This window comes from Cynocephalus volans, chromosome 16 (assembly GCF_027409185.1).
Source record: "Cynocephalus volans isolate mCynVol1 chromosome 16, mCynVol1.pri, whole genome shotgun sequence".
Lineage (NCBI taxonomy): Eukaryota > Metazoa > Chordata > Mammalia > Dermoptera > Cynocephalidae > Cynocephalus > Cynocephalus volans.
In genome coordinates, this window is record NC_084475.1 from 7064703 (window position 1) to 7091959 (window position 27257).

Sequence of the window (27257 nt, forward strand, 5' to 3'; positions counted from 1 at the left end):
GGTGTTAGGGTAAAGTGAATTAACACAGGTGGATGTGGTATTTTGCAAAACAAAAATATCCTACAAGAGGCAAGAATTAAAGATAAGATTCCAGGTAAATTGTCTGGGTGAGGGTAAGGTCTACATCTGTCTTGTTTGTTCCTGAACTCCCAGTGCCTGGCCCAGTGCCTGGTATACAGTGCATGCTCAATAAATATGCACACAGATGAGACAGTGAGAAAAAAAACGTACAATTCTGGAATAGACAGTGGCCCATTCAGCCATGACTTTTGAATTTAGTAGCTCCAACTTTAACATGTATCAGAAATTCCGAAAGGGCCTTTTAAAACACAGTGGCTGACCCCACCCCTTTCCTCACCCAGAGTTCCTGATTCAGGGGTCGGGGTGGGGCCCAAGAATGTGCTTTTCTGATGAGCTCACAAACGATGCTGATGTTACCAGCCATCTTTGACAATTGCTGCTCTAAACTAAGGGTCAACAGTTGGTAGCCAATAAGCGGAATCTGGCCTGTGGATGTGCTCTGGTAGGAAGGACGGAAGGACGGAAGGACGGACGTGAGCATCTTTATTTGGGTTGGGTCAGAGTGCTCTCCATTGTGCCACAGCTGCCACCACTCCCATTTGCATGCTACCTGGAAGATTTCAATCACTTGTTACCTTCCTGGCCTCTGTGATATTTCAGTGTATAATCTGTGATCTAAACTTTCTAACTTTTTTCGAAACATAATTGATTATACGTGTTTGTGGGGTACGGAGCAGAACATCAATACCTCAAGCTTTTCTTAAACCTGGCTCATTTTGGAGTTCATGTTACTATCCAGAGTTCCTCCTTCCACTCAAAAACCAAGTGCCCAACCAGAATCAAGCGAGTCCTACTTCCAGGTCACAGTGAATACTCACAGGAGGAAACGCAGGGCTGCTTCACATGCAGCTCTACCAAGAGGTGGCCGGTGGGTGCTGAAGGCCTGTTGGGCTTAATTTTCAGGCGTCCGCAAGGAGGGACGGAGGGCCATGCTGCCATCGGCCCTGACAGGCCTATAAATGGACCACCAGGTGCCAGGATCCCAAAAGAGCTTAATCCAGGTCCTGGGGCCCACAGCTGCTTTAGTGTCATGGGGCCACTCTCCTGACAGCCTCTAGGAGTTCCTAATCCAGCTGCTTGAGGTGTAATAACAAGCCTTGACCCCACAGGGGTCATTGGAACCACCCAATGTCTGAGAGACGTAGGGGTAATCAGATTTCAGTGCCCTGTTAGGGCCCATGGGCAGCATTTGCCCTGCCCCTGCCCAGATGTATAGAACCAAACCAGGGAAACGTGCTCTGTGAGAGCCCCTCCGTACCCTCAAAGGTCACCGACAGTGCTGACAGGCCACCTGAAGGGCACACCCTGCGCTGGTGGGATCCCAAGTGAGGTATCTGCCTCACATGTCTCTGACTTTGCCCGCAGGGGTGTGAGGATAGGGGGCTCGCTCCCTTTTCTCCTGCCTGGTCTTGAACGTCTCTTCTGCAGGGAGGCCTGACCAGGGAGACCCTCTGCAGCTGTGCCCACAGCACCCACGCATGCCCTGTTCTGACCCTCCTGTGCCTCGGTTACCGCTCGGTTCAGGCCTTTCTCCTTAGGAGGCCACAGCTGTGTCCGTCTTGTGTACCAGGGTATCCCCCACACAGTCTCTGACATACAGTAGGGGCTCAAGAAGTGTTTTCCAAGTTAGTTAAATTTCTACGTTATGTGTATCTTGCCACAATTAAAACAAAATTGATACCTGGCTCCATCCCAGAACAATGAAATCAGAATCTCTGGGGTTGGGCCTGGGCATCAGCATTTTAATAGAAAAAAAAATGACCTGCAGCTAAATGTTAAACGTTATCTTGGGTGGTAAATTATGGGAGATTTCGGCGTGGTCTTTGTAATTAAAGAAAAGAAGAAAAATCTAAGTGGGAAAATATATAAGAAAAAGAGGCCCAGGTGAGCTCAAGGTTGCAGGGGGTGGAACACGGCCAGGCTGGGGGCCTCCCCAATGGGTTTGTTCCCTCGGTGGGTTCACAGTCCCTGGGGGATGAGCTGAGGTTCGATTACATCTTAGATGTGTTTGAGTTAAGCCACAGTCACTTTGGTCTTTATGCATGGAGAGTTTCTGAGCTTGTCTAGGCCACACTTGCCTTGAGTGTGGAGTTTTAACACAGACTGTCAGCAAACAGACACATGAAATTCACAGAGGCCGTGGCACGGTCAGAGCTGCCGGGGGCTGAGGGCCCTCGCCTGCTTCCCGTCAGCAGGCAGTGCTGGTTCTCGTGGCCGGGGTTCTCCCACCAGGGGGGTCTGTCACTCTAGCTTCCACCTGTGATTATAATAAAGGACATTTTCAGGAGGCTTTGATGGGCTGTCAAGCTCTCACTGAGGCGAATTCAAAATCTTTTCTGCTTCCACGTAGAGTAATGACCGTGCTGGACGTTTTCCATCCCCCACCCCGCCCTGTGGCCTAGAGGCCGAGCCCTGGGGACCCAGAGGCCCCCTCGCCCTCTGCTGCCCTTGGAGGCTGGGGGCCAGGAGGAGAGGGGCTGGTGTTTGTCCCTCCCGCGCCCTCTCCGCGGGGCAGTGGCGTGGCAGAGTGTCCCCGGTAGCGACAGCTCTCTTGATCCTGGTAAGCGCCCCCTCCCCTCGTCACTTCAGGCCTGGGGGTGGTCACCCTGCGAGTCCCAGGATGTCCCTCATTCCCCGCCACTTTCTTCTGCTGCCCACATCTCAGCCCTTCGTCCAGCTCTCGTCACTCACCCCTGTGGGATGGACCATCTTCTCTTCCCTGCCCAGACCCAGCCGACACAATTACTCTGGCAGTTCTTTCTAGAATGCGCTTGTAGCCAGTTATCTGCATTGGGAGGATGCAGTGTGGGCCTAGGGTATGGGTGTGGCCCTGGTGTGGGCCGCTGGCTCTCTCTGTTCAGTGATGGACGCCAGCCTGCTCCCTGGTGCTCTCAGCTTTCTCCCCCGAGTGCCCAAGAGGTCGGGCATCTCTGTGACAGTAATATGGCAGTTGTCATTCACCCAGAGCCTGGTCTGTGCAGCCGTGGAATTAATTAATGTCCTTGTGTCCTTTCCTACACACAACCCTGAGAGGTGGGAATGATCCTCTCCTACTTCCTACAGAGGACAGAGCTGAGGTCCAGGAGTTGACATAGTTTCCCCAAGGTCAACTCTGGGGAAGGGAATAGGATTTAGGACCAGATCTGAGTCCAAGCGGACGAGCTCCTCAGTGGGACAGGCTGCCTCAGGCTACAGGAGTGCAAACATTTTAGTACAACTGGAAAATTTTGCTGCTATCAGGTCAATTCTACAAATGCCACTGGTACTTGAATAGCATATGGTGGCCACAGCTTGGCAGAGGGAGCACGACGTGGAAATGCTTAAGACCAAAGGGTCTCTACTAGAGAAGGCATGCCCCAGACTTCAGTGCTGGTGATTCTGGGGGTACGGTGGGTAACCCAGCCTCATCCAGACATGGCCTTCTTAGGAAGCCCAAGTTTCCATTTCCTGAAATGATCTATTTTTTTGAGATGACCCTGTCTGCACCCTGGCTGGCACCCTGACCTCAGGCACTCCGAGGGCCTGGTTCCTTTCAATATTTGAGTCCAACATGCTCCGTGGCCAATAATATGAGTCGCTCTGTTTCTCATCGCAGATCTTACTGCCTGCGGGTTATGACTGAGTGATGGAAACCCTCAGGCCTCAAATGCTGAATTTATTTCTCAAGAAATCCTCTTCTTCCTTCCTTCCTTTTCCTTCTCTTCCCTTCCTTTTCTTTTCTTTGTTTCTCTTTTCTTTCTCCGGCCTCCTGATGCCCAATCTCTGCAATGCTGGTATGGCATTACGCCCATCATATCAAACTTATTGATTGAGCTATTCAAATCTCCTTCATTCTTATCAATATTTTGTTCTTTTGTCTAGCCCCCTTAGGATTTTATTATTATTATTACTTTATTTATTTATTTATATTTGTTTGTGGCTGACTGGTACAGGGATCTGACCCTGGACCTTCATGTTACCGACACCACGCTCTAACCAACTGAGCTAACCAGCCAGCCTACCCTTAGGATTTTAAAAGAGGAAACTGCAGAATTGCCCAGACTCACATGTACCATTTTGACTCAACTGTCAAAAAGTTTGCAAAGAAAGGTCTGGATACAGCCTAATGATCTAAAAGCTGAAGTGACTCCCCCACTGAAGGATGATATTTTGGTTGTTACCAATAATTTCATAGTTTTCAAGTTATGTGCTTTACAGTCATGATTATGAATAATTTTTAAAAATCATATTATAAGGGAAGGCAGTCTTATAATGATAATGATGGGGTATTTTCACTTGATAAATGTGCAAGGCACCTTCTAGATCAGTACCATCCACTAGGATGCAGTGGGGGCACCAATGCAAACCACATACGTAATTAAAAAATTTCTAGTAGCCAGATTAAAGAAAAAAAAAAATAGTAAAGTTAATTTTAACAATATGTTTTATTAACCCAATATATCCAAAATATCATTTCAACATACAATTCATATAACATTATTAATATGATATTTTGCATTATTTTTTTGGTGCTAAGTCTTTGTCCGAGAAAGTCTTTATATCACCTTCACTTTTTTTTTTTTAAAGATGACCGGTAAGGGGACCTTAACCCTTGACGTGGTGTTGTCAACACCACGCTCTCCCAAGTGAGCAAACCAGCCATCCCTACATAGGGATCTGAACCCATGGCCTTGTTGTTATCAGCACCACACTCTCCATAGTGAGCCACAGTCCGGCCCTCACCTTCACTTTTAAAGGATAATTTTGCAGGGTACAGAATTCCAGGTTGGTCATTTTTTTTCTCAACACAAATATTTCTTCCACTCTCTTCTTGCTTGCATGGTTTCTGAGAAGTTGAATGTAATTCTTATATTTGCTTCTCTGTAGGGAAGGTGTTTTTTTCCTCTAGCATCCTTCAGGAATTTTCTTTATCATCAAGTTTTTCCATTTTAAATATGATATGTCATTGTAGTGGATTGAATTATGTCCCCCCAAAGCTATTGAAGCTTGAATTGTCTCCCAAGTTTTATGTATTAGAAACTTAACTCCCACTATGACTGTTAAGAGGGTGGGAAATCCTAGTATGGTAATTGAAAGGTGGAGCCTTAAATAGGTGATTGGATTGTAGGACCCTGCAGTAGTGAATGGATTAAAAATGGTGGTCAGGGGCGTGGTTCTGAGGGCTTTAAAAGAAGAGGGGAGTCTGTCTGTCTCTCTCTCTGCTCTCTCTGCTTCCACCATCTTGCATTTATAAATCACCCAGTTTCCAGTACTTTGTTATAAGCAGCATAAACGGACTAACGCAGTCATGATGTGGGTTTTTGGCAGTTATCCTCCTTGGGGTTCTCTGAGCTTCCTGGATTTGTGGTTTGGTGTCTGACATGGATTTGGGGAAATGGTTAGTCATTATGGCTTCAGATCTTTATTCTGCTGTCTTTCTCTTCTCCTTCTGGTATTCCCATTACATGTATGTTATGACTTTTGTGGTTGTCCTGCACTTCTTGGATGTTCTGCTTTTGTTCCGTCTTCTTTCTCTTTGCTTTTCGGTCTTGGCAGCTTCTATTGAGGTATCTTCAAGCTCAGATATTCTTTCCTCAGCTGTGTCCAGTCTCCTGATGAGCCCATCAAAGGCATTCTTCATTTCTGTGACAGTGTTTTTCATCGGTAGCATTTCTTTTCGATCCTCAGAATTTCCATCTCTCTGCTTACACTTCACATCTGTTCCTGCAACGTCATCTCCTCTACGCATTACAGTTCTTAGCATATTAATAACAGCTGTTTAAAATTCCCGGTCTGATAATTCCATCATCCCTGACATATCTGAGTCTGGTCCTGATGCTTATTCTGTCTCTTCAACCTGTGTTTTTTGCCTTTTGTGGTATGTCTTGTAATTTTTTCTCGATAGTTGGACATGATGTACTAGGTAGTAGGAACTACTATGATTAGGCTTTAACACTGCGGTGGGAAGATGTGGAGGAAGGAAAGTGTTCTATAGCTCTTGCACAGGCCTCAGTGTTTCGATGAGCTGGTGCCTCTGACTGTGAACTTCACGTGTGCCTTTCTCGGTCCTCTCACCACTCTCCCATTTAGGTGGGATAGGATGGCTGGAGGGGGATGGAGTTGGGTGTTTCCTTTCATCCAGTTAGGTTAGGCTCTGGTTAGACAGTTTCTCCTTAGGGCAGACCTTGTGAAGAACACAATGTTCTGGCATATATGAAAATGGTTGCTCTTCCGCTCCCCGTCAGGATCACGAGGAAGTTCTTCTCCAATCACTATAAGGACCTGGTCAAGATCCTGGAGGTAAAACTCAGAAGAGCATGGGAACCCACCCCCTGTATGACTGGGTCCCTCTGGAGTTTCTGACTCTCAGACTTGCCCACACTGAGCCTCCAGCAATTCATTAATTACAGTTTAGGTTTCTCTACCCAGCACTGGTTCCCACAGAGGTTTTTCGCTTGGGAGTCTCTGCTCCTGTAAGTTGTGATTCTCTCTATCCGCCTCTGTCTCTCCGATTTTGGGGGCACTGGTTTGCCCTTTGATCTCACTTCTCTTACAGATCTAAGACAGTTGTTGATTTTTCAGTTTGTTCAGCTTTTTACTTGCTGTTAGGACAGAGTGGCGACGTCCTTGCTCCTTACGTGCTGAAGTGGAAAGCATACTAAGTCTTGGAAATTCGGTGTGTATTTAACACTCACGGCACATGTGGATTAGAGCTAGCCACTGCATGTGGCTGTGCCTTTCATACTAGACAATGTCGTTCTAAATGGAAGGTGGTTTGCCTGAGCATTGGGTGATTATTATCTTGGACATAAATCACCTTCCCTCCTGAGGGTAACTAACTTCTTCACCATATTAGAAAGGCGATACGAATGCCGCAGGGGAGTTAATTCACTAGATGTTAAAAAGCACACAGTAGGCATTTACTACATGTTTATTAACCTTAGGTAAAGCAGTTTCTTATTACCCCAGAGTTACTTGATATATAAATTGGGGACCATTTCCTCCAAGACCCTGAATTTTTTTTCTCTTGTTGCTATCAAACTTAAATTACTTCAGCAAATTTGGGCATGGAGTTGGTCAGACTTTTTGCTATTTCTGTGTGTCCATTTGGCCACTGCAGCTTTCTACTTTGGTCCCGGACTGCAGGGGGACCTCAACCCAGGATGACCAAGATTTCCAACTGTCTGATATTCCAAATTTAGTGACAGATCTTCTCAAAGAAGTGAACTAAATGGGCTTCTCAGATTTGTGCCACCCACAGACCCTCCAGATTCCTTGGATCAGGGAGAGTGAATTTCTTTCCGCCTTGCACCTCTAACCTACTTTAGCCTGTGGAGTCAGACTGGGCGTGGGTGTTTCTTACCCGGGATCGCTGGTGCTTCTGGTAGAACTCAGTCATGTTAAAGTCATCCAGGTCGACCAGCAGGCCTTGCTTACACATCTCACAGGTCTTCACAGCTCCCAGATCTGCTCCTTAAATTAGATAAAGAACTATATGTTACATATAACTATGGATCTGTTTGTGTTGGCACTTTAGACAGGTAATATCTTGAGAGTGAACTTGTGCGTGTTATAAATTCCAAGCTTCAGTGACCTTCATTTAAAACCAGCCATTCTCTGTAGAAATATGTCCTTGAATCTGAGATCTGAAAAATATCCTTTGTAATCATTTATTATGCAAGCTTCATATAAGTGAAATTCCCATGACTTTTAAATAACAGGTCTTGCTTTCTATTTAAATATAAACATAATGGTTCATAAAATTGGAATTGCTATACAGAAGCCAAGAGTCTGTAACACAGGTGTTTGCAAAAAGAGTGAATATTGGCATATGTTTTTTTCTTTCTTGTAGACCTAACACAGGTTTAAGTAAGTAAATCAATGAGGACCAATTAGATGGCAGAAGCTATTTTCAATCAATGGCTTAAAAACTTGCCTTTACTCCCGCCCAGGTGACATTCCCACCTGAGAAAAGTGAGGGAGTGACGGCCCTGTGTGGGAACTAGTTACGGTGGTTTCTAGGGCCAGCACCTAAGCCTGAGCTCAGACTCGTTTGGGAAAAGAAACAGGAGACGGCTTCTTTTGCTGCTGTTTTTATAAAAATATGCATTCTAGATCAGTATTTTCCCACCATTTATACTATTCCCCAATGCAAAAGTGGAAGATGCAGAACTGTGGCTGTTATGTTTAAGCAAAAAATGTCATACATTTTTTCCCCCTAGTGTAGTTGTCGCATTTTGACTAATGATGTCCTGTGTTTATTTTATGCATTCGAAAATAGAGAACTTATTAATTACCTCCATCTATTTGGTAAAGATAAGGCTTGTGCAGCTTAATACCCCAGTTCTATTTCCCACTGGGGGTATAAAGACATAGTAAATAATAGAGACTTTCAAAGGGCAAGGATGAACAGTAATCCTTTATCTGCATTTTGTTTGCTTCATTTTTTTTTTTTTAAGCATCATTCAGTAATGCTTTAGGCTACTGAATATCCCATGTGTCTTCCAATCTAATCCTTCTCAACATATCCGTCCTAGCACTGGCATTTACAAGCATTTAGCAGCATTTTCATAACACATTGCAGAGGTACTTTTTTTCTGTGCTAGATGTTTAATTGGCCCAAATTTCTAGTAAGATAAAGCATTGTATGGCAGGGTCATTAGCAACCCAAATCCACTCATTTCTTTGCTCTCTGAGGGACTGAATGCTTTGCTTGCTATGTGGATATGCACTTAAGCATCCTGGGCAATGGTCCTGTCCTCATGCTAGAGAAGGTGATTACGTGGAAAAAGAGCTTCAGGGATGAGACAGATAATATGATTACCCCATGTGTTCATTCTCTGATTAAATGGTGTTCTGTCCTTGGTAAGGGAGCTCGGCAACACACCATGGGGACAGGGGAAAGCTCCAGTCTCCCAGGAGGCCTGGAATAGCGATAACTAAAGAGAAGAATGTGGAAGAAGAGAGAAACAGGGTCTGGCTATGCGGTAAAAAGTTTTCAGGGAGGAGTGTCTGAAAGACATAGCAGCTATTTTCTAATCTAGTTGCTCTTTGCATTGATGTCCATGTTTTTCGTTAATTTCTAAATCCGTGTCTTAAAGAAACCTTCTGTTCTCTGCCAAGAAAACTACAGCCGACCTACTGAAGTGGCTGTATTTAGGTTATAACCTCCCCAGGGAGCTGAGAAGGGGATTCATACATGGTTGCAAGATCTACTAGAGAGCTGACAAAACCAGCCCCTGGAAATCTCTTTATCTAATATGATTCTAGAAAATCAGATCAGTGTTCTTTTCTTACCCCTGCTGCAAAAAGTCAGCTTTGCTTAGTTTCCTAGGTGACACCCCTCCCCCTCCCCCAAACAGAAGGAAATATACTCGTGTGTGCTGGGGTCTCTCAGGAGGGACCTTCTGAACACTGTTGCTGGTGGCTCCTGGCTGGGCGTGGCTCCTGGCTGGGCGTGGCTCCTGGCTGGGCGTGGCTCCTGGCTGGGCGTGGCTCCTGTGTGCTTGCTGAGGTTCGACCACCGGCCCCTGTTTCCTTCCTCCTGGGAGGCGATCTTAGCACCTCTGCCCAGGCCTCAAGCAGGCGTAGGATTCAATAGCATACGTTGCCAGGATTCCTCTCTCAGACATGAAAAAAATCATTTCCCTCCCATAATTTGAAGGCAGTGGCTATAAGCAAGAATCCTGGCCTTGGCCATGTTTCCTGAGTTACTGCTCCGTAGAGAGCGAGCTGTTGACAAGGCTGCGAGGCCCACACTGGCGTCTTGTTAATTATACTTGGTGGCACGTTTGCTGCTCTTCCCTCCCCACCTACCTGATGTTATTTTCACTTTCAGCCACTGTTTCAGGCACTCCTGATGAACAAACTGCAGGCTTCCCACACAGCCGCAAGGCTCCAGGAGGGGGTTGGTTGGGGAACCCCCGGCTATCTGACAGATGCGACACAAGTCTCCTTCCTCCTCTGAGTCCTCCTCCAGGAGACTAAATGGAAAACAAGCCTTTGTGACCAGGAGTCAACACATTTGCAGTTGCCACAAACACCAGTTCCCAGGGCATTAATGGGAGAAGGAGAGCTTTGCTCCCCATGCCCTGCCCGCCAGGCTCCTGGGGCCCATTCACTGCTCCCTGTGGCCCTACTGAGAATTCCTCCAGATATAGTTATGATAAGAGATGCACAAATTCTTATATCAGGTTCCTTTGCAGTTACTGATACGTGTGAGCTGATGAGGACCAGCATTACCACCAAAAACCAAGAGGGTGAGGCATGGGGCTGCAGAGAGAAACTGTGGTTAAGGCCAAGAACCCCTCTCCCTGCAGCAGACACTGTGAGGAAGTTGGCAGTGTGGTATACTGGTGAGCACATGGGATTCGTGGTCAGGGGCCTGGGTTTGAGGCCTGCCTCTGAAACCTGTGAGTCGTGTGACCTTGGACAAATTTCTTTATCTTCCCAGGACTCTGTTTCCTCATCTGTGAAATGAGGGTCCTGGTGGTAACACCACCGCTACTACCCACTTCACAGGCTTGCAGGCAGACTGGATGCAAGGTGATGGTGAACCTGCTCTGCAAACTGTAAAGTGTGTTCAGTGTCTGGCAAAGTATTTGTACACAGAAGCCACTTAATAGATGTTAGTTTGGATGAATGATGAACCACAAACCTGGACGTGAGCTTACCCAGAACACAACACTTGCCAACAAATGATATCAACCTTCCAGAATGTAAGCTGCTGGAGTCTGATGAAGACAGAATTAATGAATATGTAAGCAAAGATATTGGTGTCGATAAATGGTGGGTGAAGAATAGCCAGTCGGTCGATGTTCATGTTGGGAGCTTTTAGGAAGCCTGACACTAATTTTTTTTTCTTTTTCTTTAGAATCCTCCTGGGACTGGGGATTATCTGGTCAAGGAAAGGAAACTGGCTAGAGACTAAAATCAAAGGAGAGGAAGAAAAGGACATTGCTCTGAATAGAGAAATACATGCTCCATTAGAGAAAGGGAAGCACATGAAAAGGAGCATAATTATAGTTTCCCATTATGTATGTTCTGAATAATTTAAAACTATTTTCAATATTGAGATTTCAGTAAACATCAGCTACTTTCCATATTTTCATAAATAACCTGGAAGAACAAGTATTCAGTGGAGTAAATGCCCCAACAGTTGAAGATAAACTATAGTGCGACCTTGCCAGTTTGAGAAGGTAGGCAGAAAAGTGGCAGAAGAATTTTAACTCAGGCAAGTGTGAAGGAGTGCATTTGGAAACAAATAATCTTTCCAAATAAAAATAAACGATCGTCAGGTTCACCTGTAGGAACTTTAAAAACAGATTACTGGGCCCTACGTCCTTAGAGATTCTGGTTTAGTACCTGGGGCCCCAGAATCTGAATGTTATGGTAGCCATCCAGGTGTGAAGACCACAGACCTAAACAGGAGGCTCAAGGGCCCTATGGTGAATGTTTTATCGTTTATAAATACCTGACTCCTAACTTAAGGTTCTCCATCTTTTCAAGGGTATTAGTGGGGATCCATGGGCTATTTTATTTTGAAAAAAAAAAAAAATTTTTTTTTTTTTTTTTACAAATAAGAAGAGACAAAAAAAGTACAGAAAAGAAAAATCAAGCATAAATCCATTACACCTAAGTAACCACTCGTTAATAGTTTGGTTGCACTACCTTCCACTGTTACTTCTGTGCACATCCTATTTTTACCGAGTTGAGATTGTTCTTAGGATTAGATCAAGACAGCAGGCTAAGCACTCCCATCTATCTCCCCTTCCCACCCAAATCTCTTAAAAAGACAAAAAAGATAATTATATAGAATGAATCCACAATAGTGCTGGAAAACAGGCAGGCCAGAAATAATGAGGAATTCCGGGAAAGCAGACTCAGATATGATGACATCCACAAGAGGAAAGAAGACTACAACCCAGGACGTGCTTACAGGAGCAAGCCATGGAGCAAGGGAAGGGCAGATCCCCAAAGACTCCAAGCTGGGGCTGTGCAAATACATGGGACAGGGGCAGTTAGGAAGGGAACTAGCTCAAGAACTGCTTCAGAACAGTGGGGCTAGCTGCTACCCACCCCTCTTCAGTTACCCTGAGCAGAAGGCAGAGGCAGTGCCTGCCCAGCTCAACACCCTAGAACTATGTGCTAAAGAAAGGAAACTCTCCATAAAGTCCAAAGTTTAAAAACAAGGTCATGAATATCATCCATGTTCACAAACGCCCCATTTAGGGAAGAGGATCGCAGGGGAAACAAGGCACACAACTGCCGGTGCAAGCTTCCTCTTGAGACTAAACTGCCCGCTCCTTCCGTCATAAAACAACTGGGTGTCACCCGTCACATGTGGAAACCAACAGCATGACTGAGGAGACAAGAGAAAGAAGTCACATGGCCCCAGAGGAAATGAATAGTTCAGGGAATAGAGGAGGTCATTCTCAGGAAGATTCCAGAGGATGTTACCAGCTGCTATGTAAAAGGAACAACCAGAGATAAGAAGGATTTCTGGAGAATTAAGAAAATATGATTAACAAAATAAAAATTCCAGATATAGCAATATTAATGGACAATATAATTCAGGACTAAAAGTATAAGGCTGTATATTGTCAAGCCACCAAGAAGATATTAATCATTAGCCTTAATGCACTAAATAAAAGCAAAATTCTTATAATACAAAGGAGAATGGGTGAAACCAAATCACAGTGGGAGATTTTAATAAATCTCTTTCACACATTGACCACTTCAGTAGAAAAGAATAAACTATGAAGACTTTTAATAACAAAATCTGCAAACTATATTTTTATATATGTATACTGACAAAGAGAGAACAGAGAATGCACAACCTTTTCTAATGCCATAGCATATTTGTAGATATTGAATATGGGGCACAGAGAATACAGGTCACATTTTCTGAGATCCCAGTGCAACTCAACTAGGATGAGCAATAAAAATTTTTAAAAGAAGGATATAATGGGAGACTTACTATAGCAAATATTTTTTAAAACCCATAAGTCTACAGTAAATAAAAGTGTATAATTGATGCAGTATGTATTTCAGGCAGATTAACAGAATGGAAGTGAAAGTCCAGAAACAGACTGAAAAGGATAGTGTATGCTAAAGAAGGCATTTCAAATTAGTAAGGAAAGGATAAAACGATTGTGGGACAACTGATTATTTAAAAAATAAAGTATTAGAACTCTACCTCACACCATACACCAAGATATATTCCATATGAATTTAAGTATAACTATCATGTATTAAGTGCTTACCATGTGCTAGGCACTCTATGATACACAAATATTTAAAACCTCATTTAATTTTCACTGTTCCTTGAGGAGTATATATTTATTTCTATTTTCTGGATGGAAAAACAAATTTTTAGAAATGAAGGAACTTGCCCAGAATCATAGCTAATAGTTGGTAGAATCAGGAATTAAATTTAGAACCATAAGACAACAAAGCCCATGTTTTTAACCACTATGATGTATAAAATAAGACTATAATGATACTAGAAGAAAATAACTATGGACACTTGAGTGACCACTAGGGTTTCTAAGAATGACACCAAATGCAGAAGACATGAAGGAAAATATTACCAGATTTGATCATAAATAACCTAAAAATTTCACTGTGTCAAAAACATTATATACATAAAATATAAAGTAAATAAAGTAGGAAAAGTGAAAAAGTATTTGCACAGTGTTTGACAAAGGATTACTACTGATTTTATGTTAAAAATGTTTATATATTCCAGTAGATAAAAATAAGACTAACATTTCAATCAAAAAATGGACAAGGGAGATGGTCATGCAATTAGAAACGAAGAAATGCAGATTAACAATAAACATGGGAAAAGTTTAATGTAAGCAACAAGTAAAAAAAATTGCAAATTAAACTAAGATAATAATTTTTGGCTAATCATTTGACAAACATTAAAATGAATGGGAATCCCTGGGATTGTCAAGGGTGTGGAGAAATAAGACTCTCATAAAATGGTGATGAGATCGCAATGTGTAGAACTTTCCTGAAGAGCAATTTGACAATATACATTAAAACCCTTAAGAATGTGTATTCTCTTCCATCAGCAATTACACATATAGGAATTATTCTAAGTAATTAATTATGAATATGCTCAAAAAGGAGACTGATCAAATTACAAAAGATACATTTAGTGTAAAATAAGCCACCCTTAAAAATTTATGTAATGCTGTAAGATAGGAAAAATATTAAAAAGTGTAGGGTTTGGGAAGAAAGAAACCAAACTTTATTCACAATTGAAATGATTTTCTACATAAAAAACCCTGAGTAATCTACAAAATAGACAAAATATTGGAATTAATAAGAGGGTTTAGCAAAAACACAGAGATAATATATAATCAACATCAGCAACAAAGAGTTAAAATTAGAATTTAAAATATTGTTTTAATAGCAAACAACAACAAATAACTAGGGATATATCAAACAAAAGACTTTTACGAAGAAAATTCCAAAACTATAATGAAAGGTATTAAAGAAGACACAAACAAAAGGAGAGCTATACCCTGTTTATTAAAGAAAGACTCAATATCTCAAAGATGTCAGTTCTCTCAGAATAATCTATAGATTCAATGTAATTCCAATAAAAACTTCGACAAGCAGATTCTTAAGTATATAGTGAAAGACTCTTTAAAGAACCAAGTGGAGAGAGAGGTTTTGCACTATCACTTATCAAAACTTGTGAAAGCTGCAGACATTAAAATGCCATGATATATTAGGGAAAGCCAAAAACAGAGTGGAACAGGATAGAGAGCCCTGAAACAGACTGACACATGTATCGGCGTGTTAAGTATGACAGAGGTGGCCATGCAGAACAGCAGGGAAAGATCCTAGGACAACTGGGTATTCGTAAGGGGAAAAAATAAAGCTTACCTCACACCACATATTAAAAATCACTTTACATATAAGTCCAAAATCCATCTCACAGTAAGTCCTAAATGTACAAAGTAAAATTAGAGATTTTAGAGGAAAACATGAAGAATATTATAATGACCTCAAGTTAGGGAAGGATTTCTTAACCAAGATACAGCTGGCAGGGTCTCTCTGATGTTAGACATGGTGTTGTAATACTAAGGTTAAGGGTTCGGATCCCCATACTGGCTAGCCAAAAAAAAAAAAAAAAGAAATCACAATCCTTAATTAAGATGAACACATTTGACTACATTAAAATTAAGAATTTGTTTTCATTAAATGACATCCTAAAGAAAAAGACAAATTGGGAAAAGACATTTCCAATATACAACTGTCAAAGGATTAGATTAGTAGCCAGAATATATAAAGGACTCCTAAAATAAAAGTATTCTAAAAGTAAAATGGGCAAAAAGACATAAATAAGTATTTCACAGAATAGAAAACACAAATGGTCATTTAACATTTAAAAGGACACATAAAATGCCTAACTTCATTCACAGTCATCAAGATGCAAATTAAAGCCACGATGTCATTTTATTCCCATCAGACTGGCAAATTTGAAAAGCCAATCAAATACAAGTGTTGTCAAGGATGCACAACATTAGGAACGACTGGTGGGACAATAAATGGGCATTACTTAGTACAGTGGATGATTGTACCCCCAGCCCAGCAATTCCCCTCCTAGACAAATATCCCAGAGAACTCTTCCCACGTGCGCCAGAGACATTCACAAGAATGTTCATGCAGCACTGTTTGCTGAAAACATTCAATAAACAACCCAGATGCCCATTGACAGGAGAATGGCTACGTTGCGGTGCATTCATACAACAGAATACTTTGTAGTCGTGAAAGTGAACAAGCTAAAGCCAAAAATGTCAACAACGAGGCATCTGACTAAGATGTAAGGGGAGAATGCAAGTCACAGAAGAACAGAGATTTCATTTCTACAGAGTCCAAAATAATACCAACATTTCTACAGAGTTCCAACATACACACAACGTATTGTTTAGAAATATATGTATACATATGATAAAAGCAGAAAGCAGAAAGAACCCAAACACAACAAAACAAAAAGCAAAGGAATGACAGATGCAGTGCAGGAGCGGTCTTCTTGGGTGGGGGGAGGTGAGCGGGGAGATGAGGATATGAGGTGGGTGAGGGGCTCATGAGGGCTCCAGTGTGTCAGGAATGTTCTGTTAGCTGGAGGATTGGCACAGGGATGTCTGGGGGATTTGTGTGTGTTTTTAAAAAGCCTCTAAAGTGTACATATATTATATACTTATTTGTACAAGGGTTCCTCAAAAAGTTCATGGAAAGATTTGTATTATCTTTTAATTCCATTTTTCTGCAAACTTTTTCAAGTACCCTCAAGGGAAATTTTTAAGCGTACAAGCAGCATTGAGAAATGGACTTGAAATAGCAAATAAAATAAGGCACATTATAATGCAATGTTAACTAAAATCGCATTTATATGCAAATATAAAAGACTGGAAACCAAGTTTTTAACAGTGCTTATTTCTGGATGATAGGGTTACAAGTGATTTTTCTTTTAAGTCTATATTTTTTATATTTCCGAAAATGAACATTTTTGAAATAATAAAATCATAGGATTTATTATCTACAAAAAAGAGCATCTGGATAAACTAAGTACACCAATACTAGCTGTTTAATGCATGACTGCACCTAGAAGTGGATGCATTTTAACAGAAATTATTTTTACCCCAAAGGCATCACTTAGGGATGGTAGATCCAGATTTCTGACAAGTATGTATGAAGCTGTGTTTTGGGGTAGGTGAGGAAGGGTAGGTGTAAGATCTCTTGACTCTTAATCATGGGTGGTCTTCTGGTAGCCTGTTTAATAGGGAAAAGGAAAGGTGGTGCTAACTGGAAAGTTACTTCATTACTGGAGTTGGATAAAAGACATACGTAGGAGTATGTATGCATTCTCTGTGCCATTTTCCTCTCCTTCTTACATTTCTAATTCATGCCATAGAATGTCCCCACTTACAAATGAATATCAATAGGATAATTAATGACCCAAATGATCCACTCTAACATACATGATGAGGGCTCATATTCCAAGAATCAATTTCCAGAACAGTAAGCCAAGATCAGGCAAACACCTATCATAAATGAAATGTTAGAAACCTGACATGGTGTCTAATGATGGCTTTAAATACTATCAAATTTCATAGATGTGAAATATCCCCAAATCATCTCACAAGACAGGAAGGATCAGAGAAAAGGGCAATCCAAAAGAGATCTTGTTTCTCGCTCTGTCATGCGTGAGAAAGAGCACATGGAAGCCCAGCCCAACACTTTGCAGAACTGCGGTAAATATGATAACTGAGAATGGACTTTCAGTTTGGAAGTTTCAAATTCTAGAGCTGTTGGTTGGATCTGCAATAAGACCCATGAGGGAGAGCTGTGAACTTCAAGGGCTGAATGGTTTGTTCTCTGGGGTGATGGCAACCTTTCTGTAAAAACTTCTTGGTTCTTAATTGCTCATGAGATGTGCTAGTCCTGTGTAGCAGTCAGAAGTCCTTATATCTAGCACACTTGCCTTTCTTAAAGTTAGGGTATTCAAGGAAAAAACACGTTGGAAATACTGAAGAAACTGAGCAGGAGCTCTATAAACTTTTCTTTATATATACATATATTTTAAGAGCAACAAAATACAAACAATTTTCTCAAAAGAAGCGATCATTAAAATGTCAAGGAAAGGCTGATCTATGATTTTAAATTCCCATGATGCTCGAATGAAAGTGATGCTTATTTCAGCATTGGAAAAATAGAAAAAATATACATATATATATTTATATAAAAATTATGAAAATTACTCACCTTTCTTGTAATTTCTTGAGTTTCTCCGGGTCCGCCTTTATCTTAGTGGCCCCCTTTTTATCTGTGAATCCAGAGGCTGTCATTCTGTTCTCGTTATCATTTTGATTTGGGAAATCAGACACGGCAAAGAAAGTAAAAGGTATATTTTCTTGCAGGGACCCAGACACATGCAAGTGGCCTCGTGAGTTCATTCCTGATGGAGAGGAGCTGGAAGAATCCACTAAGGACAAACTGCCGTGAGGATTTTGTAAGAGATCTTCTGCATACAATGGAGCCTCCAGAGGTTGGTTTGTGGAAGTGACATCTTCTGCTCCCCTGACATCAAATTCATGGGCATCATTTAGTGGAAAATCATTGTGATTTTCAGCCCTTGCAAATGGATTCCTATTTCTAGTGGGGGACAGTGGTTGGCAGACATTAAACCTTGAGTTCCTCTCTGAGTCTGAACTGTGAACTAAAGTAGGGGACAGTGACAAGTCTATTGGAATATCATCTCTCAGAGCGGAATGCACTAATGATCCAGGAGTGTTATAAGATGAATTCATTGATGATCTTGGAGCTGTTGGTCTACCAGAAGAAAAGTAGTCAAGAGAATTTCTAGAACTATTTAAGTAGTCTTGCCCATCTCTTTCATAATCATGGGTACCAGGCCTGTCTTCTGTGGAAATACAATCACTAGACACATTTTCAGCACTGAGACCATTGTCTCGTCTGGGTTTGGATTTGGTGTCCCATGAATGAAACATCTCTTTCTCATCTTCACCGCCACCACCGTCATTGTCTTTAGCAGACTCCCCATCAGGCAGCCTGGGGCCTTGGAACATCCTTTGCCCGACAGAAGGCTGCTCTGTCACTGGCTCTACTGTGTTGCTTGTTCCTATTGAATCATGACGGGGCTCACTTCTTCTTAAAGAATTACCTCTGTGATTTTCAGCATTTTCTTCAAAATGTTTACTTTGGGCCTGAGTGACTGATGTCCCAAGAAATCTACTTTTATGTTTGGAAGGACAACGGGGTGGGTGCATACCAACCACCGGAATTTCTTCCTCTTTATGGGTTTCCTCTTCAGTGTCATCGTTTTCTCTCCCAGTGTTTAATGATAAAATGGAATAAAAATCTTCATCTCTAAACCCACATGGTGTCTTTCTTGGCCCTCCGACGGTGGTGGGGATGAGTGGTGGCCCCAAGGACGCCCTCAACACTTGGGGACTATTTCTTCCTTGGAAGGCCTGGGATATGACTGAATGTGGCTCATTCTGGAAGAGAGCACTTGGGTTTCCTTTTTTGGGTCTCTCAGAGGGGTTCTCAGCTGTCAGCATCAGCTGTGAGGATGGGACTGAGTTTCTTCTCTCTCGAGTTGACCTCTTCAGCTTAGTGTCACCTGCCCACATCGGGCCTTCTTGTCGAACTACTGGATCTGCATTGAGAAAAGACAAATTTATCATTCTATTAAAAGTGCCCACGGATGAATGAACCCCTCCAACACAAAGCATGAGAGTCCATTAAAGGCAACATTCAAGGCCTGGAGTAGAAAATAGGTCCAGTTGAAATATATAAGAGGAGTTGAATACAGTGCGCTTCATTTTACCACTTCTGGATTCTTCTCTGTACACCTGTGAAACTCTGGCTGGTTCTCGGGAAACAGGGTGACCTCGATGTTACAAATTCCTTCTGCAAAAGCTTCAAGAAGCCTGGTCCAGCCCCAGGCCACTTAGGGCTGATGATGGGAAAACCTCTCACTAAATACTGGTTTTCGCTCTATGTTTATTGAAAAGGAAAGCCAGCACTCTGGGAATGATTTCTACAAAAACCACCAGTCCTTTCTGATACAAATTCATTCAACGTACATTTATGACACCCTACTTCACACAGAGCTTTACAAAAACTTAAGAAAAGTACAATCTATCTTGGCAGACTGGGATGAAGGCTCTAGAAGCTAGTGCCCAGGTGCACTGATGATTTGGTCATGTTTACTATTTAGTACAATAGGAAGTATAAATCTCTCATAAAATCATTATTTCCTCCTTGTCACTAGCTGCTAGTCAATTTGTAACCTCTGGCTATCATAGAATTCCCACACTCCCACCCCTCCTGATCCTAAAGTGTGAGGAGACGTAGAGAGCAGAGAGAGGTAAAATGCCCACGTGAGCAGCAATTTCTTCCTTTTGTTTTTCTTTTTAAGGCTAGTCAATTGAAGCAGTGTGAGTGACGAAGGGATGCGGGAATGTCCGCACCACTCTCCCAAACTTTTTTTTTTTTTTAAAGATGACCAGTAAGGGGATCTTAACCCTTGACTTGGTGTTGTCAGCCCCACGCTCTCCCAAGTGAGCGAGCCAGCCATCCCTATATAGGGATCCGAACCTGTGGCCTTGGTGTTGTCAACACCACGCTCTCCCAGGTGAGCCTCGGGCCGGCCCTGGAATGCAGGAATTTCTACTGGTGAAATCACTTTTTCAAAACTTGCCTTATTAAAAACAATGACTGCACACTACTTATTGAGGGCTCATGCCATGTGGGCCGGAAGCAAACCAAGTGTATCACACACACACGTAAGCCTCACAACCCATGAGACAGTTTCCAACATCATACCACATTATAATCGAGGGTACCAAGGCTTAGGGAGGGGACAAACTTTGCAGATGTCTAGTAACTGATGGAATGAACGTTTGAACCCAAGCCTGCTTGATATCTAGGGTTTGTGTTCTTAAAGACTACGCTGTGTTATCCCCTAACAAACTGGCTGGACTTGAAATTGCCTTGTGAAAATGAGGATGCACTGAATTCACCGTGATGTGTGTGCGCTGTTGAGGGTTTTTTCCCAATCAATGTGGGCATGAAGCTGAAAGTACTTCTCTGATCCCACTTAGCTTTATTCCCTCCTGGCAGCTTCTTCTCTGATTGCACTTACCTTTATTCCTTTTTGACAGTTTCTTCTCTGATTCCACCCACCTTTATTCCCTCCTGACATCGGCCTGCCCCCTCTCTGTTCCCCTCTCTGCTATTCTGCGGGATCTGATGAGGCTCTGCTGTCCTGATCATTCGGTTTCTAAAATGGTTCACCCTGTAGAGTGGACCGGCTCCGTGGGGGCCGGGAAGGTCTGTGTGATAACAGCTCCAGCTGGTGACATGCAAATCCTCGGAGCACCTGGCTCAGCCGAGGGCCAAGTCCATAGTGACTCACTTTAATTGAGGGGCCTCATAGGGGAGCACCAATTTGAGTCTCTAATGTCCTAATACTCTGTAAGCTTCTTTTATTGTTAACTGCACGGGACTCTCAGCAACACAGCGCGAATCTTTACTCATCGGCTCTTCTAGAAATCAGTTAAGCTCTCCTACCAGGCCCCTCGTGGGTTTTATAAACCCCAGCAAGAGACATATCAGCAAGAGACATATTGCACGTTGAGCAACTGGCTATGCACGTACAAGAACTAAGCTGGTGTGCCCACCGCAGGCTGGGCTGATCCACATTTTGGGAACAAACGAACAAACACTTCTATGTAACCAACTGAATTTTCCTGGTAATTTTCTTTCTTTCTTTTTTTTAGAAAAAAAGTGATTTAGAGGAGTTGTAAGCGTAGGCTCTGGTTGATTATTTTGGTTTGAATTTGATGAAAGGCCTCAGATGCATCAGAGGTTGGCTCATAGTGCTGGAACGTGAATCTTCTGCGCATGCCCTGAACACATATGCCCCCTGGGGGACGGGGCGCTGCCCTCTCTCCTCCAGAGCCCGTGTAACTCGGGCTTCTAACCCGGTAAAGGGGAGACACCTAACAGGCAAAAGAATCAGCTAGGGTGGCTTCTGAAAACCAGAAACAGAAATTCAACAGGAACCGTCAGCTCATTTCCTGGAAGCCACCGAGTTGCCACGGGGTGACACTGGCTTCTGGGGCATAAGTCCCATGCTACGTGCTGTGCTGCAGCTCCTGCAGAACCTGGACACTTGCCAGGGAAGGCATGTTCACACTCCTTACCACTGCACTGCCTTCCTCTTTAAAAATTCAATCAGAGCCTCTCTGGGGGTGGGTGAGTGTGGGTGAGTGTGGGTGAGTGTGGGTGAGTGTGTGTGTGTGTGTGTGTGTGTGTGTGTGTGTGTGTGTTTCCCCTAAAGGTGGCAGACTGTGCCGTTCTATATTTATGCTATCTTAACCCTATTTTTTGTGTCTGTCAAATAGGGAGCAGATTTCAGTAGCTCTAAGGCTGGGAATAACACTCAAATTGGTTCGCTAGGGATGTGCTATTCATAGCCCAGCCCTGCAGACGCTGCTGATGCTTCTCTGAGGCCCTGCCTGCTCCAGCTGTGAGTGGAGAGCCTGCCATCTCCAGGAGTTCTCGGTGCTATGAAAGGGAAACGGGACAGGCACCTGTCTGCCTGGAGATGAGGCCTTTGGTCTGGACTTCTTCGTATGCTTGAACGATCACTTCCTACACTCCAAAAGTCATACACTTTTAATTGTGTTCCTTCTGGTTATGAAAGTCATCTATGATCATTGGAGAAAAATTGGAGACTGTAGAAGAGGATGAAGAAGAAAATAAAAATTACCCATAATCTAAAACTCAGGTGACCATTGTTACTGCCCTGGAACTCAGGGGTGGGTTGCAGACTCAAGACCTCCGGGCTGTTTTCATCCTGCAGTAGTGCTTTGGCTCAACCTTTGAGCAATGAATTAAACGCCTTTAGGTGGAACATGTATGTTGTGGTTTGCCACAGGCCCCATGACCCCTGTGTTTTAGTCCGTTTTGTGCTGCTATAACAGAAATACCTGAGACTGGGTAATTTATAAAGAACAGGTGTTTATTTGGCTTATGATTCTGGGACAGCTGCATCTGGCACAGGCCTCAGGCTGCTTCTACTCATGGCGGAAAGTGGCAGGGAGCCCGAGGGTACAAGCAGATCACATGGCGAGAGGAAGCAAGAGGAGGTGCCAGGGTCCCTTAAACAATCAGCTCTCGGGGGAACTAATGGAGCGAGAACTCACTCACTACCTTCCTCTCCCAGTGAGAGCACTAATCCATTCATGAGGGATCCGCCCCCATGACTCAGTTTCCAACACTGCCACATTGGGGATCAAATTTCCACATGAGTTTTGGAGGGGACAACACATGCAAACTCCATCACCCTGTTACGTTTCTCTCCTGCCATATATACCTGTTCCCTGAAGGAGTCTGAATTTACAACCCAGAGCTCTCTAATCTAGAGACATTTTTTAAAAAAACAAAATTGGGATATTTATGTACATACAACTTTATGTCCTGCTTGCTTTCCCTAAATATTTCATTGTGAGCATGATCTCATGCCATTAATTATTCTTTAATAATATGATGTTAATTATAGTATAAGGGTACATTATATGAATATATCATAATTTGTTTAACTCTTTCCCTACTGTTGAATATATAGATTGTGTTGAGGTTTTTGCTGTCACATTACATTGTGATAAATATCCTTGCTCATATATCTTTGTCTACATGTGTTTTTTTTTCTTAGAATAAATTCATGGGAGTGGATTTCCTAGGTCAAAAACTATGAACTTTCTAAAGGCTTTTGACACATGTTGCCAAATTTCCTTTCCAGACATTTTGTACCAAATTACCCTACAGCTAGGATTCAAAAGCATCCCTGTCATAACTGTGTCGCCAGCAGTCCATGTCAATAGCATATGATGCAGCAGTGCCCAGGAAACGTCAGTTGTTAGTTTCACTACCAGTATTAAGTATTACTTTAAAAACATTAGTCAATGTGGTAGGCCAAATTTATCTCATATAAATTTACTAGCTACTGATTTTGAACTTTAAGAAAAGACGTTTATTAGTCACCTGTGTTTCTTCTGTGAAATTGTCTGTGATGTCCCTTCCCCATTTTTCTATTAGGAATTCATGTTTTTCTTATTGATTGCACGGGCTTTCTGTATAGTATCTCTGTTACATTTGCTCCAAATCTCTCACTGATATAATTCAAATATCTGGTTCCTACTCCAATTTATTTTAACCACTTTGGAATGTGAGCCAAGGAACTAAAGAGAGACTAGTGAGGAAATAATTGGGGGAAGGGTAAGGAGCCATGGGTATAATAGAGAGTTGAGACAAGTTCTCAGTGGATTGCAGGATAATGGAGGGTGTCTCCTGGGTGCAGACAGAGGACTGTATGAGCCCCGTGAGTCCAGGGATGTTTTATGCAGCAAGAACCTCACCTCTCAAGTCATATCAGAGAGTTCACTGAGGGCCATTGGGGAGGTGGCTCGAGAGAAACTAACAATAGATCAGTGCCTACTTGCGGACCTCCTACGTGCCAGGAGCTGGTCAGTATAGTTATGATAACAATGCAACAAGACGTTATCCTTATTCATCCGCCTTATTTTGAGGTCAGAGAACTGTAGCCCTGAGTGGCTACTTGACCACTCAAGAGTCCACTGCTGGGAGCAAGAGCTAGGATTAGACCTGATGTCTTCCCTGAAGCTCACGTCCTTCCCAACAGCAGGCATTCCATCATGGGACCCCTGTGGATGCCTTGTCGCTACAGATTCCCTCCGAGTATATGCATTAATTGCCCCTAATACCAAGCCATCCAGATGTTCTTTTATATTTATGTGTCCACCACAGTGTATGTCACATTTAAAAATAAGGGCTACTGTGTCCATTTGGTAATGACAAAGTATGATGCTCAGTGGTTTCTCTAAGTGGAAGAACAGGTCCATGGCCAGGTTGGCTGTGAAGTGTTGCTTCCCTTGAGTCCAAAGGGGGCTCCTTAGGTCCTGTTTTCCTTTCCTTCCTGCCACATAGGAGATGGTAACACGATTAGCAGAGCAGCATGGCCTGGGCTTCAGGATGAATGCTCAGGACTGAAACTTGAAAGAGGAGGTCTCCACCAGGCGAGTGCTTTGAAATAAAGCATGTATTCATGTTGACGTTATTTCTTACACCTTAAGATCTTGCCGCTATGATTGCCCAGGATCCGTGGGAGAGGGTCTCTGTGGGTGGTGACAGTCTGTCAGCCACGGACATCAAACTCCCCTTCTGGGAGGTGAGTGGGAACTGCGGGCAGGTGGAATGTTCCCAGAGCTGCAGACTGCTTCATCTTCCCCCGCCCCCCGCCACCCACCACCCACCACCACCACCCAAATGCCCTCTCCGGAAGCTGCACAGCTGGAATCCACTCCAAACCATGCACGTTCATGCACAGAGAGACACAGGAGAGAAAAATAAAAGATAAACTCCCCCACCCCCTTTCCCACCAGCCCCTCTTGGAGGGGAAAAAAACCCCACACCTAGATCATATAGTTTGTTTTTAAAACCTTTTAAATGTTTCATTTTAAGGCACACTCTCCCTCACATGAAAGCATGAGTATCTAAAAATCAAAAAGAATTTGCCAGGTAGCAGCTAAGTCAGTCTTCCTCTCTGAGGACCATGGGTCTTACCTGCTCTCCTGACAGCCTGTGTCTTTGCTGGCAGCTGCAATTTCTGTCTGCTTCTGTCCCCAGATACTCTTGGGCAGTGTGTTTCTGGGCTGACCGTCAATCTCCTCAGGTTTGATCTCCTCTTCCTTAATAAAATCTTTGGTGCCTGGGCTGCTGAAAGGTGCAAAATCTTTTCAATAATTAATTTTTTACAGGAAAACATCTTTCATCTAGAGAATGCTCAAAGGGCCCAGCCATAGGGTATGTTTGGGGTGAGACAGCAGTTGAGAGAATAAACCCAGGAGGTCAGAGAGGAGCTGGATTTGAAATCTGGTTCCACTCCCTTGCAGCTATGTGAGCTTGGGAAAATCACTTTACCTCCCAAAGCCTTAGTTTTCCCACCTGTTAGGTGGAAATAACAATACCTACTTCACAAGTCTGTTATTACCACGCATGAGCGCCCACCACACCTGCAATGCAGCGTCCACAGGTGTCTTTCCTTTTGCTAAGAAGTTTCTAGTTTCCAGTTCATAGGTGCTGGGACAGGCCTGTTGATAACACTGTCCAGAGCCTTCTACAGTTGGGACATGCAGTGACCCTGCTCCCCAAGTGCTCACCCAGGTTTGAATCACAACATATTTTGTACCTGCATATTTATATCCTCAGCAAACATGGCCTTACAGACAGGTTCCAAGCATCTGGGGACCACACCCCTTTTTTCTTGCCTCTGTCCTGCCCACGTGCTAGGATGACACACTCACAGGAAGACAGTGGCTGGAGTCTTGCTGTGGACTGAGTTCCCAACATTTTTTTTTTAATTCGCATTTTTAATTAGGATGCTAATTGGTATGAACAATCTCGAGAATCTTCTCCACATGTGTTTAGCGTCAGTGGGTGTGAACGTGAGGGAAAAGTTTCAATATTTTCCATGTATCTCTACAAGTTTCTGGGTACCCAAGGCAGTTAAGTTGTGAATATCTGGACTAAACCCCCCAAGAGAATTTGCCTGGCTCATCTTCTTTTTAGACAGTTTAGAAATTTCACGCATAGGTGTAGTCAGCAGGCAACACAGGGGTAAAGCTGGGAAGGGTCCCTGACATGTATGTGAGCACAGCCTTTCTTGGCACGTGGGATTTATGTTCCAGAACGTGCACTGGGTTAATGTTCCGGGGTGTGCACTGTGGTTGAGTGAATCGTTTTCATCCAAATTCAGGAAAGGAATGAAACCTCTCTTTGAGCCCATGAGGCCTAGTTTAATACAACGACTAAGTCTCCTCACTTCTCACAGGCCCTAGGAGGGGAAAGCAGTGGGTTCTGTGCCCCAAGACAGAGAGGATCATGTTCCACAGAGAACTTACTAGAAGAGGGGAGCTGCTGGTGTTGTCAGATCAGCTTAGGCAAGTTGGTGGAGCCCAAAGAAGTTGTAGATATGTCCAGAAAGGAAAAGAGAGAGTGGAAGTTCTGTGAAATGAGAATATACTCACTGGAGGGTGTAGGGTGGTGATTAGGTGTGATGTCACTGACCAAGAGGAGAATGACAGAGGGACAGTGAGAGAGAGAGAAATCAGGTGCTTTACAGTGAGAGACCACTACAGAAGAAATGGTGGAAGGCACTGTCCCAGCACCAAAAGCTGCATCCCTCAAATCCTGACGCCCCGTCCCTCTTTGGCTCTCAAAAGTCAGCAACTGCCTCCTGCCTCTCACCTGACTGACAGAGGAGGAAGCTTTGGGTTCTTATTTACTGAGGAAGAAATAGAGGAAGGACCAGGGAAAGGGCAGGATTGGGACTCAGGCCACATCCAGAAAGTCAGGACCTGGCCCAAAGGTCCTGGTTACAAGGATTTCACTTTGCTTCCTAGCAGGAATCCTGGCAGAACATTCAAATTTCCTCCACACCCCAGGCAGCAGAACTTCACACTGCCACAGCCCCAGGACCCTCACCCCTGCTCCATCCACATCCATCATTCCTAATGGGAAGATTCTCCCTCCCAGAGGGCCTTTCTTCCCCAGCCCATGCC

The 27257-nt window shown here is 43.3% G+C and overlaps 1 protein-coding gene across 2 annotated transcripts in view; it reads right to left on the reverse strand.

Moving 5' to 3' along the window:
- The window catches only part of MARCHF10 (membrane associated ring-CH-type finger 10), an 87447-nt gene that overhangs the window by 12217 nt on the left and 47973 nt on the right, over nt 1-27257 (reverse strand). The window contains exons 4-7 of one of the 2 annotated variants that reach the window (XM_063081361.1): nt 25261-25410; nt 17848-19264; nt 9877-10043; nt 7424-7533 (exon numbers count right to left, since the gene is read on the reverse strand). In XM_063081361.1, the coding sequence (XP_062937431.1) occupies nt 7424-7533; nt 9877-10043; nt 17848-19264; nt 25261-25410 (1844 nt within the window). Of the gene's footprint in view, nt 1-7423; nt 7534-9876; nt 10044-17847; nt 19265-25260; nt 25414-27257 lie in introns of both variants that reach the window. The other variant, XM_063081360.1, reaches the window with a different exon arrangement.